This window comes from Chiloscyllium punctatum, chromosome 17 (genome assembly GCF_047496795.1).
Source record: "Chiloscyllium punctatum isolate Juve2018m chromosome 17, sChiPun1.3, whole genome shotgun sequence".
NCBI classification, from domain to species: domain Eukaryota; kingdom Metazoa; phylum Chordata; class Chondrichthyes; order Orectolobiformes; family Hemiscylliidae; genus Chiloscyllium; species Chiloscyllium punctatum.
Genome location: NC_092755.1, coordinates 53,586,003 through 53,607,129, shown reverse-complemented (window position 1 = coordinate 53,607,129; position 21,127 = coordinate 53,586,003). Strand labels below are relative to the sequence as shown.

At 42.8% G+C, this 21,127-nt stretch overlaps 1 protein-coding gene across 1 annotated transcript; it reads left to right on the top strand.

The window, feature by feature from the left end:
• The first annotated feature begins 75 nt into the window (after nucleotides 1-75).
• On the top strand, nucleotides 76-17,992 carry ctu1 (cytosolic thiouridylase subunit 1 homolog (S. pombe)). Its single transcript, XM_072587150.1, has 3 exons — nucleotides 76-127; nucleotides 12,642-13,149; nucleotides 15,981-17,992. The coding sequence occupies exons 1-3, from the start codon at nucleotides 98-100 to the stop codon at nucleotides 16,508-16,510; spliced, it is 1,068 nt and encodes a 355-aa protein (XP_072443251.1). The 5' UTR covers nucleotides 76-97; the 3' UTR covers nucleotides 16,511-17,992.
• Nucleotides 17,993-21,127: the final 3,135 nt, after the last annotated feature.

Genomic DNA, 21,127 nt, shown 5'->3' with positions numbered 1-21,127 from the left:
CTCTGCTACTATTGGTTGGCTCGACGCATCGCGTGAGGCACGTGATGTGGCGCTGACCAATCGGAAGGCTGAAGAGCCAGCCGTCAGACGGCCTGCTATGTTAGGCGGTGGACGCGGGTCCTCTCAGGTACGGAGTCATGAATTAGTCAATAAGATTGAAATGTCTGTCAGGGAGCCTTTGCAGGCCGGGGTTCCCTCCTGATAATTAAGTGATGGCGAGAGGTTGTGTTGGGCGGGGTGGAGACTGTGAGCCCGCTGATCCGGGTGTGACAGCGTGTGGGTGAAATGTTAGCGGCGAGACTGAAGGTGTTAGGCCTCTACTGCCTTATAACTCCATGACCTGCTCCCTGTTGTCCGGGGTATTGATGGACTTCCCTCTGCCGCTGGTACATTGAATTAGTTACAAGGAAGTAGGTTACCCTAGCCAGCAGAAAGTTGTTGGAAATCTGGCTAGGTTCTAGCTTTAGCAGCTGCAACTTCATAAATCACTGCTTGGGCCTCAGCTGAAGCGTTGGGATACTTCAGGAAACATGAGCAGGCCTTAAAAAGGGGGTAGAGTTAGTTTGTCAGGATTTTTAACAGGCATGAGAGGCTTCAGTTGTGTGAAGATGGAACAGTCCCGAAGGGAGGAGTGGTCAGTGTAGGACTGAGAGTAGGAGAAAGTGAGGACTGCAGATGCTGGAGATCAGAGTCGAAGAGTGTGGTGCTGGGAAAGCACAGCAGGTCAGGCAGTATCCGAAGAGCAGGAGAGTCGACGTTCTGTGCATGAGCTCTTCATCAGGAATCTAGGACTGGGGTCTACGTCTGTAGGACTGAGTGATGTCCTTAAATGCCATGATATATAGGTCCTGATGTTGGACTGGGGTGGGTGAAGTTTAAAAATCACACAACATCAGGTTATGGTCCAACTGGTTTATTTGGAAGTACAGGCTTTGAGTGCTGCTCCTTCGTCAAGTAGCTGTGAAAGCTTGTACTTCCAAATAAACTGGTTGGACTATATAACCTGGTGTTATGTGATTTTTAACTTTGTTTTACCGACTGCACGTATTTAAGCACAGATTAAATGAGTTTGTGCAGCTTGAACTGAAAATAACAAATGCTGGAGATCACTGAGTCAGACAGCATTCATGGAGAGAGTCTCGATGACTCTTCAGAGCTGATTGGCGGGTATGATGTATTGATCTCAGATTTGACTGCAAGGCAATTGGGGCTGAGACCTAACTATCTGGGTATGAGCCCTCCCCACGCTGAGTGATGATGTCACTTCCGCCCACATCATGGCCACTCCCACAGCCACTTCCGGCCCTCACATCATCGCTGATGCCACATGCTCAGTGACTCCCGCCACCCCTACTGCCATGATCACCACCACTTCCGCCTCCACCAGCGCCACTCACGTGCATTCTGCTGACACGCCCCCCCACAGACCCCACTGTCACTATCCCCACACCCCAGAACCCCGAGGGCAACATCACCCCAGCTCATGCCTCCACCCCCATTCCCCCCACCATCACACCCGCTCCAGGTACTGGCTCCAACCCCACTCCCAGCTCCACACCCGCACCAGATCCCAGCTCCCGGCCCTGCCGAGTTTTCACCATCCCTCCAGACCTCCCACTCACTGAGGACGAACGATCAGTCCTCAGCAAAGGACTCCCCTTCATCCCCCTCCGTCCACGCATCAATGAATTTAATACAAGACGTGACATCGAACAATTCTTCCGTCGCCTCCGCCTCCGAGCTTACTTTCACAATCAGGACTCCCGCCCACCTTCCGAAGACCCCTTCGCCCACCTCCAACACACTGCATCTACCTGGACACCCCGCGCTGGCCTATTACCTGCCCTCGACCTCTTCATTTCCAACTGCCGCCGGGACATTAACCGCCTCAACCTGTCGTCCCCCCTCCCCCACTCCAACCTCTCACCCTCACAACGCGCAGCCCTCCAATCCCTCTGCTCCAATCCCAACCTCACCATTAAGCCAGCGGATAAAGGGGGCGCAGTGGTAGTCTGGCGCACTGACCTCTACACCGCTGAAGCCAAATGCCAACTCGAGGACACCTCTTCCTACTGCTCCCTCGACCATGACCCCACCCCCCATCACCAAACCATCATCTCCCAGACCATACAGAACCTCATCACCTCAGGAGATCTCCCACCCACAGCTTCCAACCTCATAGTCCGGGAACCCCGCACTGCCCGGTTCTACCTCCTTCCCAAGATCCACAAGCCTGACCACCCTGGCCGACCCATTGTCTCAGCATGCTCCTGCCCCACTGAACTCATCTCTACCTACCTTGACACTGTCCTATCCCCCCTAGTCCAGGAACTCCCCACATACGTTCGAGACACCACCCACGCCCTCCACCTCCTCCAAGACTTCCGTTTCCCCGGCCCCCAACGCCTTATCTTCACCATGGATATCCAATCCCTCTACACCTCCATTCGCCATGACCAGGGCCTCCAAGCCCTCCGTTTTTTCCTCTCCAGACGTCCCCAACAGTACCCTTCCACTGACACACTCATTCGTTTGGCCGAACTGGTCCTCACCCTTAACAATTTCTCCTTTGAGTCCTCCCACTTCCTCCAGACCAAAGGCGTAGCCATGGGCACACGTATGGGCCCCAGCTATGCCTGTCTCTTTGTTGGCTATGTAGAACAGTTGATCTTCCGTAATTACACCGGCACCACTCCCCACCTCTTCCTCCGCTACATTGATGACTGCATTGGCGCCACCTCGTGCTCCCGCGAGGAGGTTGAGCAATTCATCAACTTCACCAACACATTCCACCCTGACCTTAAATTTACCTGGACTATCTCTGACACCTTGCTCCCCTTCCTGGACCTCTCCATCTCCATTAGTGACGACCGACTTGACACTGACATTTTTTACAAACCCACTGACTCCCATAGCTACCTGGATTACACCTCTTCCCACCCTATCTCTTGCAAAAATGCCATCCCGTATTCCCAATTTCTCTGCCTCCGCCGTATCTGCTCCCAGGAGGACCAGTTCCACCATAGGACACACCAGATGGCCTCCTCCTTTAGAGACCGCAATTTCCCTTCCCACGTGGTTAAAGATGCCCTCCAACGCATGTCTACATCCCGCACCTCCGCCCTCAGACCCCACCCCTCCAACCGTAACAAGGACAGAACGCCCCTGGTGCTCACCTTCCACCCTACAAACCTTCGCATCAACCAAATCATCCACCGACATTTCCGCCACCTCCAAAAAGACCCCACCACCAGGGATATATTTCCCTCCCCACCCCTTTCTGACTTCCGCAAAGACCGTTGCCTCCGTGACTACCTGGTCAGGTCCACACACCCCTACGACCCACCCTCCCATTCTGGCACTTTCCCCTGCCACCGCAGGAACTGTAAAACCTGTGCCCACACCTCCTCCCTCACCTCTATCCAAGGCCCTAAAGGAGCCTTCCACATCCATCAGAGTTTCACCTGCACATCCACCAATATCATTTATTGTATCCGTTGCTCCCGATGTGGTCTCCTCTACATTGGGGAGACTGGGCGCCTCCTAGCAGAGCGCTTTAGGGAACATCTCCGAGACACCCGACCCAATCAACCAAACCGCCCCGTGGCCCAACATTTCAACTCCCCCTCCCACTCTGCCGAGGACATGGAGGTCCTGGGCCTCCTTCACCGCCGCTCCCTCACCACCAGACGCCTGGAGGAAGAACGCCTCATCTTCCGCCTCGGAACACTTCAACCCCAGGGCATCAATGTGGACTTCAACAGCTTCCTCATTTCCCCTTCCCCCACCTCATCCTAGTTTCAAACTTCCAGCTCAGTTACTGTCTCCTTGACTTGTCCGACCTGCCTATCTTCTTTTCCACCTATCCACTCCACCCTCTCCTCCTTGACCTATCACCTTCATCTCCTCCCCCACTCACCCATTGTACTCTATGCTACTCTCTCCCCACCCCCACCCTCCTCTAGCTTATCTCTCCATGCTTCAGGCTCACTGCCTTTATTCCTGATGAAGGGCTTTTGCCCGAAACGTTGATTTCGCTGCTCATTGGATGCTGCCTGAACTGCTGTGCTCTTCCAGCACCACTAATCCAGTATTTGGTTTTCAGCATCTGCAGTCATTGTTTTTACCTCTATGAGCCCATGGTGTTAGGGGTGAGGTACTGGCATGGATAGAAGATTAGCTGACTGGCAGAGGGTTGAGATGAAGGAATTTCTTGTAGGATTGTAGCCAGTAACCAGTGGAATTCTACAGGGATTAGTGTTGGGACCACAATGATTCATCTTATACATTAAAGATCTTGATGAAGAAACTGAGGACATTGCTGCTAAGTTTGCAGATGACACAAAAGATGGAGGGATAAGTAATGTTGAGGAAATGGGAAGCTGCAGAGGGTATTGGACATGCTCGATGAGTGGGCAGCAAAATTGCTAATGGAATGCAATGTGGAAAAGTGTGAAATTATACATTTTGTCTGGAAAAATGGTGAAAAGTTTTGTAAATCTGAAACACCAAAGGAATGTAGGTGTCCTAGTTCAGGATTCTCTTAACATGCAGTTTCAGTTGGTAGTCAGCATGTCGAAAGCAATATCGACATTCATTTCAAGAGGGCTAGAAGATTAGACCAGACATGTATTGCTGAGGCTATTTAAGGCTATGACCAGATATTTGGAATATTGTGAGCAGTTTGAGCTCCATATCTAAGGGAAGATGTGCTGACATTGGAAGGAGTCCAGAGGAAATTTGAGAATGATCCAGGGTATGAAGGGTTTGTCATACAAGGTGCAGTTGAGGAATCTGGATCTGTACTCAGTGGAGTTTAGAAGGGAGTTGTGGGATCTGATTGAAACTCACAGGATACTGCGAGGCCTAGATAGAATGGATGTGGGGAGGATGTTTCCCCTAGTAGCAGAGACTAGAACCAGGGGACACAGCTGCTTGCAACAGAATTCAGAAGGTAAACTATTAAAAGTTGTCAGAATTAATAGAGGAGAAAAGCACAGTAGCAGTTCTGTCAAGTGGGTCAATAACCGAAGGTCCTTGACTAGGCTAAGGGAAATGTTTACCTTATGGATTCCATATTCCAACAGCTGTATCAGTAAGGTGATATGAGCTCATTCTGTACATAAATTTTGAAGATGTTGCATATATCCTTGAGAATGAGCTTGCAGGATTGTAGACAAACATGCAGTGACAGAACAGGCCAAATGACCACCTATACTGCACATTGCAGCAATTCTAATGTAAATATTGCATATATGTCAACTGTTCGACCTTGGTATTCCTTTATTGCACAAGCCTTCTCCAATATTATTGCCTCTTCTCACTTCATCCTGTCAATTCCCTTCTAGCACTGATCTGAAAGATAACAGTTTGATCTTTTGTACAGTCTATTGTACAGCCTTAATTCAATAGCCATCCTTAATGCATTCTATCACCAGTACTGGACATTTCTCCTGAACCTCTTTTCTGATAGATTATTGAAGGCCTCCTGAGGTTCCGTGTATATTGACTAAATTTGCAGGACTTTTGATGGTGAATTTGTCAGCATTTGCTCTTGTTATCCCTCTGACTGCAACTTTAAGACTGGGTGCAGAATCACACAGAAAGCCGAATAATGCTGTCTGTTATTCATTGCTCAATCAAATGCTGCACTGAAAAGTAGTCTCCCATCCCACTGAGACGACAAGTGGCAAAATTGGTTAATCTAGCAAATGCATTACTCCTTTGCTGTCAAAACCTTCTGTTCAAGAAAATGTTGAGCTGTGTTCAGTGAACACTGGGCTTTAATCAATTATCTAAGTAATAACTGCTAATGAATATGAATTACAATAATTTCTAAATTTTATTTAGGTGTCCATGACTCATCAGTTTCTGAATTCACCCAATCTTTTGCTTGGCTATATTGACTCATGGTAGACTGGTTAGCAAAGTTAGATCACATGAAATACAGGAAGAACTAGCTAATTGGATACAGAACTGGCTGGAAAGTAGAAGACAGAGGGTGATGGTGACAGAACCCTGTGACCAGCAGTGTGCTACAAGGATCGGTGCTGGGTCCACTGCTTTTCGTCATTTATATAAATGTTTTGGATGTGAACCTAGTGGGTATGGATAGTAAGTTGCAGGTGACACCCAAATTACAGTTGTAGTGGACAGCAAAAAAAGGTACCTCAGAGTAAAGGGGGATCAGATGGGCCAATGGGCCGAGGAGTGGCAGATGGAGTTTAATTTAGATAATGTGAGGTGCAGCATTTTGGAAAGGCAAATCAGAGCAGGACTTGAACACTTAATGGTAAGGTCCTGCGGCGTGTTGCTGAACAAAGAGACCTTGGAGTGCAGGTGCATAGTTCCTTGAAAGTGGAGTCACAGCTAGATAGGGTAGTGAAGAAGGTATTTAGTATGCTATTCTCTATTGGTCAGAACATTGAATATAGGAGTTGGGAGGTCATGTTGCATCTGTGCAGGACATTGGTTAGGCCACTTTTGGAATATTGTGTGTAATTCTGGTTTCTCTCCTATAGGAAGGATGTTGTGAAACTTGGAAGAGTTTAGAAAAGATTTACAAGGATGTTGCCAGGTTTGGAGGGTTTGAGCTATAGGGAGAGGCTGAATAGGCTGGGACTGTTTTCCCTCAAGGATTGGAGGCTGAGGGGTGACCTCAGAGGTTTATAAAATGGGATAGGGTAAATAGACAAGGTCTTTTCCATTGAGTGGGCGAGTTCAGAAGTAGAGGGCATAGGATTAGGGTGAGAGGGAAAAGATTTAAAAGGGACCTCTAGCACCTTTTTCACACAAACAGTGGTGTGTGTATGGAATTTGTCACTAAAGGAAGTGGTGGAGACTGGTACAATTAGAACATTTAAAAGGATAGGTATATGAATAGGAAGGGTTTAGAGGGATATGGGCCAAGTGCTGGCAAATGGGACTAGATTAATTTGGGATATCTGGTTGGCATGGATGGATTGGACTAAAGTGATAGAATATTGGGGAAGCAATAGTTAAAATTTTGCTGAAACAATGATCTACCATAAATTTTAAAATGTGTCTGTGTCTGTACAGGCTGAAGGCTGAAGGCTGCAGCTGGGGCTTGGACTGCTTCCACTATTCAATGGAGCATTGTTAACTGCACTACTTATCAGCAAATGACTCGTGAAAAGTATGGGTTAAGAGATATGAGGGCTCTGAACTGTACTGCTTTTCTGCTATACTCAGGTCTAATGAGAGTCCATCAAGTGAGAGCTTGACTGTTACTCTGGTGTTGACTCCTGACCTCTTGCTGGCTAAGCTAAAATAAAGAGGTTAATGAAACTATTGTGTGGTCCAGAACTTAGAAATAGACCCTTCTGTTGACTCTATGCTGTACATCTCTCTGTAAAACCTATTGAAATGTGTTTTGATGATGAGTATTTTTGTTGCCAATTAGTTTTGACAATTCTTTCACATGATTGATTGCTCTGACAGCCTGATGATATCACTACAGCTCGGTATCAGGAATTCCTATTAAACATCAATTCATTCAAACGCACATTATAAGTTAAACCACAGAGATCCTTTCTTCATCACTGACCACTGAATTCAGCCTTTAAATCCACTGCATTCCCCTCGACTATTCTTTATTTCTTAAAAGAATTCCTTTTTGAAATCCATCCTGATTTTTGAATCATATTTTCAATCACCAGGTATTTTGTTACCTAATCTTTCAGTATTGATTCTACATTCATCTCACCTACTTCCTTAGACAGACTCTCAGGAATAAGGTTGACTTGCTTCCACTCTGGTTCACTGAATTCTGTATGATCAGTTTTAAGTGTGATCTGCAGACTTGACAATATGCAAGACAGGCGGTCAGTTGAGTGAGATGGCTGGTTTGCAAAGCAGAGTGACGCTAACAGCACAGGTTCAGTTCCCACGCTGGCAGAGGTCACCACAAAGTTCCTACCTTCTCAACCTCATCCCTTGCTTGAGATGAGGTGACCCTCAGGTTAAACGCGCCACTAGTCATCTCTAATTAGAGAATAGTGTTGTGGTTGTCCAGGACTATGGTGACTACTGCTATGCTTGAAGGTTGTGATGGATGACTTATTGATCTGATTCGAGTGCTCTCTGGACATCACAACTTTTCCTTCGTTTATTGCTGGTGAAGTCTCTCAATGTGATTGGTGTCTCCCAGAACTTTATTTTTTCTTTGGTTGACCACGAGCCAGGGATTTCCATGAGTCACTGAGAATCAAAGATCTATCCTACCACTGATAAGGTAACTGGTCACAATTGTAAAGAGTATGTTGAGGGTATAAAAATGTGAGTTCAATTACTAGCCTAGTAACCCCGAAGCCCACAACACAAGCCTTTCAAAGTGATTGTGTAATTCTGCTAAGACTTGCAATTTTATTCCCATACTTCAGTACATATGACAATGAAATCTATTTCTAACTCTTAGAGCGAGCTTAAGACCCATTGATAACACACTGGCAAAGTCAGAAAATTGTGACCTTAAACTTCTATGAACTTGATGCAAGCTGGGTTGACATTTTATAATAGTACAGTCATTTGCTAATGGTCTTTGATATGCTTTGGGGCATTTTCATACTTGATTGGTGCCTTATAATGCAAGTTGTTCTGCATTGTCAGAGATGCCACCTATTTGATAATGCAAATATATTCATAACATGTATCAAGGCAATGATGGTGAAGGTTTAATCATATTTGGTGATGAATTTTCATATTCACTTTCTGGGCAGAAATCCAGTAGAGTGGATCAAGTACAAAACTTTTCATAGGCTATGTTTTCATTCCATTAATTTTAAAGTTAAGTGTATAAGTCCACTGGAGGCAACTCAAAGGAAGTTTGCTAGATTGATAGCTGAAATATGTGGATTGCCTGAAGAGGAAAGGTTGGACAGACTAGACTTGTTTCCACTTGTTTAGAAGAGTGAGTGGTAACCTGATTGAAAAATAAATGATTCTGAATGACTGTGATATGGTGGATTTGGAAAGGATGTTTTGTATGTGGGGAATCCAGAACTAGAGTGCACTGGTTACAAAATAGGGCACCCCCTTTGAAGACAGACAAGTCTTTGTTCTGATGACTTTTTGGACATTCGGCCATAGAACGGAAATGAGGGTCATTGAATATTTTTACGGCAGAGGTGGATAGATTCTGGGTAGGCATGGGAATCAAAGGTTATTAGGTAGATGGGAGTGTGAAATTCAAAACGGTTCTATTAGTTATGATCTTATTGAATAGTCTTCACCCTTAACAACTTTTCCTTTTGAATCCTCTCGCTTCCACAAACCAGAGAGTACCTGCATGGGTCCGAGCTATGTCTGCCTCTTTGTAGGATACGTAGAACTGTCTCTCTTCCATGGCTACACAAGCACAGTCCCCCACCTTGTCCTCCATTATATTAATGACTCCCATGAGGAACCCGAACAGTTCATCAACTTTTACCCACATCTCCCTCCTCTTCCTAGACACCTCAGTCTCCACCTCTGGCAATGGTCTTAGCACCAATATCTATTTCAGACCCCCAACCCACCTTGACTCCCCCCTTCTTTCCCCAACCCTCCCACAAAAATGCCATCTCATAATCCCAACTACCCTGTCTCCAGGATGAGCAATTCCACTCCAAAACATCCCAGATGTCCTCCTAAATCAAGTACCATAATTTCCTCTCAACCACATCTCCTCCACCTCCCAAGCCTCTGCCCTCAAATGCCCCACCACCACAAGGACAGAGTCCCCTGGTCATCATGTTCCACCCCACTAATCTCCAAATCTAATGCATCATCCTCTGCGATTTTTGCCACCTGCAGTTTGACCCCACCACTGATAAGATATTTCCTTCCCTGCCCCATCTGCTTTCTGTAGGGGCCGTTCCCTCTGCGACTCCCTCTTGAGTTCTACATTCCCCACCAACCCCTCCTCCAAATCTAGAATCTTCTCCTACAGCCGCAGGAGCTGCAAAACCTGTCGACACACTTCTCCTCTTACCTCCATCCAATGCCCCAAAGAATCATTCCAAGTCCGGCATTTCTTCTAACCGGATTCACTCTATCCATTGCTCCTGATGTGGTCTCCTCTATTTCGGAGAGACAGAGTGTAAACTCAGGGATCAGTTCAGGGAACATCAATGGTCCACATGTTCCAATTAAACCCACCTTCAGGTTGCCAGCCATTTCAACTCTCCCAACTACATGTACATCCTGGGCCGCCTCCACCATTAAAATAAGGCCACACCCAAACTGAAGGAAGCACCCCTAATCTTCTGCCTTGGGAGCTTACAACCATATGGCCTCAACTTGGAATTCAGCACCTTCCAAACCACCCTACCCCCCCCACCTCATCCCAGATCCAGCCCTCCCATTCCATCCCACCTCCTTGATTTGACCTAACCTATCCATCTTCCTTCCTACCTATTCACTCCACTCTTTCCACTGACCAAACACAATCACCTACCTACATCCACCTATCGGCATCCCACCTATCCTTCCCCACTCTCTCCTCTATATATTTCTCTGTCCCCTTACTACTTCCCAGTCCCAATGAAGGGTCCAGCCTGAAATGTCGATTCTCTTGCTCCTCTGATGCTGCTTGACCTGCTGTGCTTTTTCCAGCTCCACATTTTCTTGACTCTTATTGATTGCAGAGCAGACTCAACAGACTGAATAGCCTACCCCTGATCCTATTTTCTATGTAGGTGGGTCCTAATGAGAACTTGCAACTGTCAGGCAGAGAAGTTGAAAATCCATTTGTCCTGTCAAATCCAATTGGTTTGTATCTGTAACAGAGAGAGGAATGCATGTTCTTTTGGAATAATATGGCTTCTAAGGTTACTGCAGAGGTTCAGTACAACGAGGTTTGCATTGTCAATAAACTACTTTGCTTGTGTCTAAGTTGGTTAAGACAATTTAAACAGAAATACACATAGTTTTGGCATATTCCTAATGCCATTCAATGTTAGTGTTTTCCATGTCCTATAGTGCTCTCTGTTCTGTGACCTTCTTAGCAGCATAGAATCTTACTTGACAGAAGGAGGCCATTGTGACTGTTTGTGCCTGTGCTGCCTCTTTGAAAGGAACCTCAATTTATTCCATCCTTGGTTTTTTCCTCATAACCCTGTAAGTTAATCTTTTTCATGTGCGTGTCCAGCTGGCCTTTGGGAGTATGTTACTGACCTTAACATACTGTTGAATTGTAATTACATCTCTGTAGAAGCTGGCTGCGTCAACTTTTCTACAGCTGTGATTATACTTCAAAATACTTTAACTGTTTATGAAATGCTTTGTGACAACCTGAGTAGTTCAACAGGAAGTTACTGCAATCACAAGGGAAGTTAATTGATCAAAGCCTGCAATTTGTTTAACATAAAACATGGGGGGTCACTAGAAATTTCCTTGACCACTCTGTTTATTTCCTGGTTCTGTTAAACTTAACATGTACCTTTCATTCTTGAAGCCTTGCAAAATGCTTGTCACCTGTACCTATAGAAATACAAAGGGAAACAGTTATTCTTGCAACTGCAAGCTACTCTTGGTAACAGGTTTCACCACACAACCATTGCATACTGTGAAGTGAAGCTTGGTGGGTTTTCCCAAGCAAACACTTAACTGTGGGAGTCATCAGGTATCGAGACGGTTGCAATAATGGTCTCAGATTCTGGATATGAATGTTGCATCTGCAATTAGCCCCTCCAGAGGACTGAGGAAAAAAAACATTGTCTCATGATTTTCAGGTGTAATACATGATACAAGTTTGGATTTGGCTTTGCCACTTTTTAATCCTTTCTCTGCCCGTTTGTAAGGTTTTTCCAGCAATCATGGAAATTATTAAAAACATCCATCATTTTGTGAGCCCGACTTTTACTATACAATTGTTCTCGTTTTTGTAAATATGCAATGTAATCAAGTGAGTGCTGGAGTCTTTTATTGTCCCAACTGGCGCAATCCTTTTGATTGTGAAAGCTATGCAAGGCATGAAAACTGGTTTGCATGGCTAAAGAATTCAGTCAATAAACTGTGGAACTGGAAAATGAACAGCTGGTCAAGCAGCATCACAGGAGCAGGTTGGGACCTTTCATAAGGATTCAGAAACAATCCATGCCTTCTGTGTAAATATGTTGCTGTTGAAAAGTATATACTGCATGGTAGGAACAAGACTGAAGTCTGAACGTAGTAACATATCAGAAGATTACTGCTTCTAGCCCCAATAGTAAACATGTACAGAATCTAGGCTGATACTCCACAATGCAACTAGAATGCTTTCCTTTGAGTACTATCTTTCAGGTAGAAGTTAATGAAGCATCTTAAACATTGACACAATCAATTGAAGTCCGTAAATATGAGGAATAAACCTTGTGCTCTTAATTCCTGTGGATCAGTTTCTAGGGATAGATAGATTATTCTGCATTGTCATTTTGCTTCTCTAATCTGATGTTTAATAAATAAATTGATACCAGTCTCGGTTTGTCAAATTCCTGCTAATCGTACTGTGTTTTTAAAAACCTTTTTTGAATAGTCTAAGTAATGAAAAGGATATATAACAAAAGGACGCATTTTATTGTAAACTTATGCAAATGTTCAGACCATATTGAAATTTTTTGTGATCTTCAGGACATGTATTTTCATTCTGTTTGTTCTTTCAGATCGGCTCCATCATGCCAGTTCCTTGCAGTAGCTGTGACAAGAAGCCAGCAGTCCTCAGGCGGCCCAAAACAGGCCACTCCCTTTGTAAAGAGTGCTTTTTCTGGGCCTTTGAAGAGGAAGTTCATCAGACAATTATATCTGCTGAGCTTTTCCAGAAGGGGGAGACTGTCGGGATTGGTGCTTCTGGTGGGAAAGACTCAACTGTTCTGGCTCATGTTCTGAAAGTTTTAAATGAGCGTTACGATTATGGGTTAAATCTAATGCTGCTCTCTGTGGACGAAGGCATCAGTGGTTATCGTGACGATTCTTTGGAGACAGTAAAGAGAAACCAGCAACAATATGATCTGCCTCTTAAAATTGTTTCCTATGAAGAGCTGTATGGTTGGACAATGGATCAGATTGTAAAGAAAGTTGGTTTGAAAAATAACTGCACGTTCTGTGGTGTCTTCAGACGGCAAGCTCTTGATAGAGGAGCTATGATGCTGAACGTAGATAAGGTTTGCACAGGTAATACAGCATTGACTTTACATTTCAGTTTTTTGTTTACCAGTTGTATAAATAACTTGAAATTTTTTTATTGTAGAGCTTATTTTCCCGAGCATCCGCGCGCGCGTGTGTGTGTGTGTGTGTGTGTAGGTGATGGACACAGTGAAAAACACCAGTTGTGTAAATATTTTTCCACCACCAGGAAAAATACCCATGTGACCAAGGAGCCAGTTAAGACTTCATATTCATTTGGACTCATTTATGCAAATTTATATGCATGGTACATTGACTTCTAAATCTCCACCGGTACCAATCCAGTAGTTGCATACTCAGCCCATTTCATCTCCAGCATGAGATTTTCAACAAATGCTCTATCACCATGTGTAAGTGTCAATATCTTGGGATAGTTCACACTTCACGTATTACAAAAGCGACTTTTTCCTTTTCTGTGTGCTTAAGGCATTATAATTTTATTTATCTTGGATGATCTGGACCTTTATAAGGTGGTCTGTTCTTTTTTGCATGTATCATATTATGTTAAGTACTAGGAACTCTGTAATAGAATCCTTACAGCATGGAAGCAGGCCATTTGACCTATTGAGTCCACACCAACCCTCTGAAGAACATCCCACCCAGATCCCCCCCCCACACACACACACCACCCCCATGACACTATTCCTGTAACCCTGCATTTCCCTTGATTAATCCTCCTAGTCTGTATATCCCTAGGCACTATGGTCAATCCACCTAACACGTACGTCAATGGACTGGGAGGAAACTGGAGCACCTGGAGAAAACCCACGCAGAAGTGGGGAGAATGTGCAAAGTCCACACAAACACTCGTCCGAGGGTGGAATCCAATCCGGGTCCCTGGCACTGTGCGGCAGCAGTGCTAATCACTGAGCCATCATGCTGCCCTATCAAGTGGTTTAATATAAGGCCTCCACTTGCCCTTCACCTCTATAACACTTGTTCCCTGGTTTCCCATGATAGAAGGATAAACTGACCATTGGATAATTTCTGATGTACATCCCTGTCATTCTATATTGGACCTTTCAACAGTCGTAATTTTTGGCAACAACAGCCTGTGGTTATGTCATACCTCTAACTTAATAAAATGTTCCCTAAGACATTGTGATTTTTCAAATTTGCTAGATTCTAAAACTGACCTAGTGGGCTAGAAAGTAATAAATGTAATACTACTAGTCAAAAGGAAAAGGACAGAGATTGCAGGCTGAGTAGTTGTGTAAATGTTAGAATCTATTGTTAGGAAAGTAATAAGAAACTCAGAAAATGATCTGATTAGGTACAGCCAGCATGATTTTGAAAGATGGAAATAGTTTTTGACAAATCTAGATTTTAAATTTTAGAAGATATAACTAGTAAAATGGATAAGGACAAACCTTCCTTAGCAATTGTAGTATATTTGAATTTTGTAAAGACCTTTAACAAAATGCTACATAGTTTACTACATATGATATGGGTTCATATTAATTACACTATTAGCTCAGATCGAGGACTAAATGAATAGCGATAAGCAGATTGTTTTCAGTTTGGCAACCTGTTACTAATGGGGATTGCAAAGATCAGTGCTTGTGCCCCAGTTACTTACAATTCACATTCTTACTTTTAGAAGGGACAGTGTAATGGATCCAAATTTGCTGACAATATAAAGCTGGATGAAAAGGAAGCTCTGAGGAAGGCATACTTTGCAAAGGAATATAGAAGAAGCAAGTGAGCAAAAACAAAAAATGACAGTTGGAGTGAAATGAGGTTTTTCTTTTGCTAGGAAGATTAGATTAAAAGATTATTAGTGAGAAAGTGTTAAACATCATCAGTGTTCAGGGAGATTTGAGTATTTTTGTTCAAAACACAAAGTTAACACATGGCAAGCAATTAGGAAGGTAAATGGTAGATATTTTGAATTAACCTATGGCAGATATGTTGTACCAAACCTCTTGAACAAGTGGATCTTGAACTCAGACCTTCTGTTTCAGAGATGTGGACGTTACCACTGTGCTGCAAGGCATGTAGGTAAATAAGATCTTGGCTTTTATACAAGGGGGTTGAAGTACAGTCGTAAGGAAGGTTTGCTGCAATTGTACAAGGAATGCCATCTGCAGTTGTGGTCTCCATACCTAAGGAAAATGTAAAAACATAGTAAGTTAACAGAATAAGTGGGAAAGTTTTTGGGGGGAAAAAAGGTTTTTTGCTATATTTGCTGGTTTTTACAAGACCAAAATAAGTTTTGATAAGTAAGTTGCATAACCAGAAATATCTTGAAACGTACGTAGAATGGACATCATTCATGTTATTTGAGGTATTATGAATAAGTCCAGTGAATCCAGCACATAATTTATATGCTTTAAAATGATTTGAAGAGACAGTATTGAAAAAGGCATTTACTATAAACTCTTGATATTTAAGAATGTGAGATTTCAAAAAAAAAATCCATATAAATTTGCCTTTATTTGGCAGAAGGCAGTGGCCAGACCGCGAAGACATTTACAAGGACATGGGGAAAGGCAGCAGAAGCACTCATGAGAGCATAGTTTAATAATACATTAGTAGCAGGAAGGTGAGAGCTGAAGTATGATTTGTTTTAGACAACCACTAGAATAAGCACACCACCTAGACCTAGTATTATAGGTCAGGACAACACTGGGAAAGGCTGTCAAAAGCTAACTTTATATTGTGCCAGTTAGGTTGAGTTGTTTGAATGATCTCAGCTTAGACCCCAGCTGGGTGATATGGACTCCTGTTGTGATGCTGCACAGTGACCGGTCTGTAATTCGTGAATGTACCTGCATCTGCGTGTGTAAAATTTAATGACATCCTCCCTTTTCTACCAGGTCACAATGCCGATGATGTTGCTGAGACTGTACTGATGAACTTCCTGCGTGGAGATATTGCTCGACTTCGCCGCTGTACTTCAATTATCACAGGTAGTGAGGGAGCCATCCCTCGCTGCAAGCCACTCAAATATGCCTATGAGAAAGAGATAGTGCTGTATGCTTATTTTAAGAAACTGGACTACTTCTCTACAGAATGCGTGTATTCCCCGAATGCATACAGGGGCTACGCTCGTGCTTTCTTGAAAGATCTGGAATCTATCCGGACCAGTGCCATCATGGATGTGATTCACTCTGGTGAGAACCTGTCTGTAAAGGAGGATGTGAAGATGCCCACGCAGGGAACCTGTACCCGTTGTGGTTACATTTCCAGTCAGCAGCTGTGCAAGGCATGTGCTCTGCTAGAGGGACTAAACCGTGGGCTCCCTAAACTTGGCATTGGTAAACAATACAAATTACATAACCGCCTGCTGAAAAAGGATCCGCTGACTGAGGAACAGCAGAAGAAACTCGGAGCTGTAACTTTCTAAGTGCACACGTCATTTTTAAATTCTGCAGACTATGTGGCTGAGGCTGGTATTCAAGTGTTAACTAGTCCATTTCCAGTGGGTTTGCAACATGGATACTGGACCTAAATTCCATCGTCATGTGCACTGTTTAAAGCCAGCAAACTTTTAACCACCAAATATTCCCTCCATCTATTGTGCTAATGTCAGCCATGTTTTGAATGTTATAAAGTTCTAATTTTTTTACAAAAATGAGCAGGTTAATATTTGGAGGGTTATGAAACCTAATGCTAAAAGACACCACCGTTCTAGTCCCTCATAAACATAGCTGAAACTGATTGTCGTTACTGATTCTCCTGAGGCCACAGAAATTCTTAAGAGGAGTATTTGATGAAAACCTTGTGCAATAGCTGATCAGCAAAATGTAATATATATATTCTGCACCCCAGGATAAAGAAATTATTTTAAATGTGACTTTTATGCAAGTTTTTGATTGTTGAGAAAAATAGCTTGCACCCAGGCTGATGAGAAGAAAATCTCCCTTTCTAGTTGAAAGCATCTGCTACATGAAAGAAATTTAAATAGTCCTAACTTTGTCCTTATGTATGCCTAGAGTACAAAACCCTACTGATTTCAATCTCCTGAAGCTTAAAGTTTTGAAATTCCTAGTAGGAGGTGGAAAATCTGCAAAAGTACATTTGAGGTGTCAGGGGAGAAAAGGAAGGAAGAATTAGACTGTCCGTTTTTGACACAATAAGGGAGCATCATTCTATGTTGTACCTGAAGCAATCTTGGCATGCTCGGTGCAAACATTTCTTGATTTTTAAAGAAAAAAATGGCAGTTGGTCGCACTGATCTGTGTTGATGTGGGCAATCTTGTACTCAGAGGATCTGAATCATGGATCAAATTTGGTTTGGGAAGATGATAAAGTAAGATTACATCCAGGCCACCCTGACATGTGGCCTAGTTGTTACTTAGAGCAGCTTGACTGGCTGACAACCCAGCTACACAATGTGGAATCACAGAAGCAATAAGTACTGAATATTTTAGCCTTTCAGATTCTACATTCATTCCAGAATCCCTCTTGTTCACACCCTTTTTACTGGATGCTGCCAGAGATGTGTGCAACCTCTGACTAAAACTGTGTATAGTCCCTGCTCAATCAGATAGTTGGGTAAATTGAATTAATGACCATAATCCATTTTTAGGTGACATCAACAGATTTTTAAAAAACAATTTAAGTTTTTGCTCTCATTAGAAATAACTGCTTTTAATATTTTAACTGAGTTCCAGGAAAGTAGGAGGAAGGGATTCCAATGATTGAAGCAGTGATTTGCAATGATGTTTCCATGAAACACTGCCTTGCGACACAGCCCAGCGTGACTGCACTCAAAACACCTGTGTTTAACTCCGTTGGAGATGATACAAATCATTCCATTTAGTTTTATATTTATTATCATGAGCTTCTGGATTTGTTTTAATAAAACAACTATGGTTATTGATAATGACGTAATTTATTTTGTACAAATACTGAGTTTCAGTAAGACCAGTGCTGTTCTTGGTGCGCAAAAATCAACCGTCTCAGAATCTGCCTCATGCTTTTCACTGGATTAGGAAATGGGAAAAACATCACAGGTGTTGGTTGTATATTGGCTTTTCCTCTGAGCTTGGAGTAGGCAAGAGGGCCCTTTCCTGCCTCAGCTGTAGCTAACCCGGACATGCTAAGTGCTGATGCATTTATGGGAAATTAATTAAAACTCTATTCCCTGTACTGACATATGTTACCTTCACAAAATTCATTGTGTATAAAGTAAAATAAGCCTGTGATTGATTGCAGAAGCTTTCTGAATGCAAAGGAGAGCAAACTGTGCCAAAGTAAACTCTTCAGTTAAAATTTATTTGGTCCTGATGTGTTAGGATTTGACTTTAAAAGTTTTTATTGAAACTTTATCTTACTATGACAACAGTCTGAGCCATGATGAACAGCCTTGAGACATTTTCATCTTTTTCTTTTGGATAGTATTATCTATCATCCTGGCACTAGCTTCAATTCACTCAGGTCTGACATGGTTTGTGATTTTCTTTTTTTCTGCTGGAGGGGGGGAAAAGCATCAAAAGTGTTACTCATTTTATTTGAGAAGTTTTTTAAAAAAAAGTTTTTTCTGCAGCTTTAGGAAATATTTGCTTTTAACATTTAGATACTTTCTGCCTTTAGGGTTTTCAGAAATTGCAGAAGCCATTTTGATTTAATCAACATTTATGTGAAGTACAGATAATGTTTCATCTTGACAATGTTGTATGGAAAGGAAAATAAGCTTCAGACCTTGTTCAGGCTACATGGCAATATTGTCTTGAGTGGAAAGGGTAGCAGATGGGTAAAGAACACAAGTCTTGTGAAAAGCATTCATTTCCCCACGGGGACAAAATTGACAAGGTGGCGCCATCTGGAGCATTGAGCTCAAGTTACTGTTCACTCTGAAGTTCAATAAGTCCTGATGTAGCACTGTAAGATTCAGATAATTGTGTCAGTGACAGTTGTAAGAAAGAAAGAAAGCACAGCTTCTCCACATTTTGGGATTGATGCTTGGCTAAGCAGAGTTAGATATTGCTGTGCAGTGTTCTTGACGCTGATCAGTTTAGTGTCCACCTCTGATCCATGGCCACTATAACTGTGGCAGGGTTTACCACATATCATCTTCAAGAAAATTGGTGATGGCCTGTATAGGTAGTTGAACGTCTTGTAGATCAGATGTGGGTAATTCCATGTCCATAAGACTTACCACAGTTCACATTTTGGCCCCTATTCCCATGGATGTTGAGAATAGCCTCATAGTATGAGGACAACAGTTCAAATCAAAATGTAGATTAGCTGTTGATTTTGGATGAAACTCATCTTCTACATAACAACAGATTTCCCTCCACCATATCAGGTCTCCAATCTTTTACCTATGATTATTTATTGCAGTTTTAATATATTTGTTTATGTTAATATAGGTTTAATATACTATGCAGTAGAACCTTATGCTATTTAATATTCATGTTGTTCAGTTATTTTTGCTTTCTTTTAAAAAATTGATACTTGATCCAGTTCCATTACTTGCATCATTCAGTGCCCTGGGGATAGATTTTTAATAGCCGTTGGAACACAAAGCTGGCATTGTTTTTTTTTAAACTCCGCTGCTGTTCTAGAAACTAGAGCCTGGCTCTGAAGAGGAGTCACCGGAACTGAAACATTAACTCTGCTTTCTTCCCACAAATGCTGCTGGACCTGCTGAGTTTCTCCAGCAGTTTCTGTTTTTGGTGTTTTTAACCATGATGACTCTGATCATTATTCCATGTTCTTCAATTTTGTTAAACAACCTTTGTGGTATTTAGTCAAACATTTTCTTAAGATTCTTGTAGACAACATCCTTTACATTCCCCTCTGTTACTTCATCAGAAATTCTTTAGTCACCTCTTTCAAGATTGTGCTAGATCTCCTTAAGTCACGGAATCCCTCTGGATGCCTGTTAATGTTATCATTTTCACCACTGATATGCAGTTACCGGGAATGGCTTTAAGGTCTTGCTGGAGTAAGGGTGCTATTTTTCAACTTTCCAATCTTTTGATGCATTGTCTGTATCTTAGAAAATAATGTCAAATGTTCACATTATCTCCACCCACGCCTCCCTGAGCAGACTGGACACAAGGTATCTGGACCAGCTGACTTATTCACTCAAAGTATTGCCTGTCTTCCCAAAGCATTAAAGTAATACATCAATTTTCACCCTTTCCTTTAACTATATTGTCTCAATTTCTATCAATCTTCTGTCAAAATTTGGCAGGATCACCCTGACACTTACTGAGCATTACTGTTAATAGAGAGGTCTTGTAGCACACAGGATAGTATCCTGCTTCTAAGCCAGAAGGTCCAGCTTTAAGTCCCACTGCAGGATTTGATGATCCCACAGTTGCCTTCATAACATGACCACAGGTTGGTAAACAACCTGAAAATCCTTCCAAGCCACTTGTAGCAGAGAATGGAAAAGTCTCCTGTTCAATCGCACTCAATGCAGAGTGGTGCCCTTCTGCAAAAGATTTTCTCTCATCTTCTTGAACGTAGCCCTCCACCAATATACTTTTGTAATGGAGAAGGGCAAGGAAAAATCCAACAAAACCTTATGACACGATGACCAATCTAAACCAGGCGTTCTTCCCGACACTATGGCCACCTCATTCACCAGCACCAGATCCAGCAAACCCTCCCTTCTAGTTATGCTAAGGATTAATGAAGGAGGTTCTGAGCACATTTAAGCTTTCTTTTTAACATAATCCTGATGGACAGTAGACAGTTGAAATTCCCAACAGCGTTTCTCTGCAGGTCTTGCATGTCTGTAATGATGTATCAGCATGTTTGGTTCACTCACTCTCGCTAAATAGAAGCTTGTAGAATACTTCCATTTAAGTGAACATACCCTTTCTGTTTTTCAACTTCAACTAAATGGATTCAGTTATTCCCCCTCAACAATGTCCTAATACTAGTATGTCTTCATCAATTAATACTGGTCAACCACCATTTGTTCCTTCTCCATATTTATGAATACTTCATATCTATTTAAATACCTCATTATTTATAAGCCTTGTTTCCATGATTGTTATCA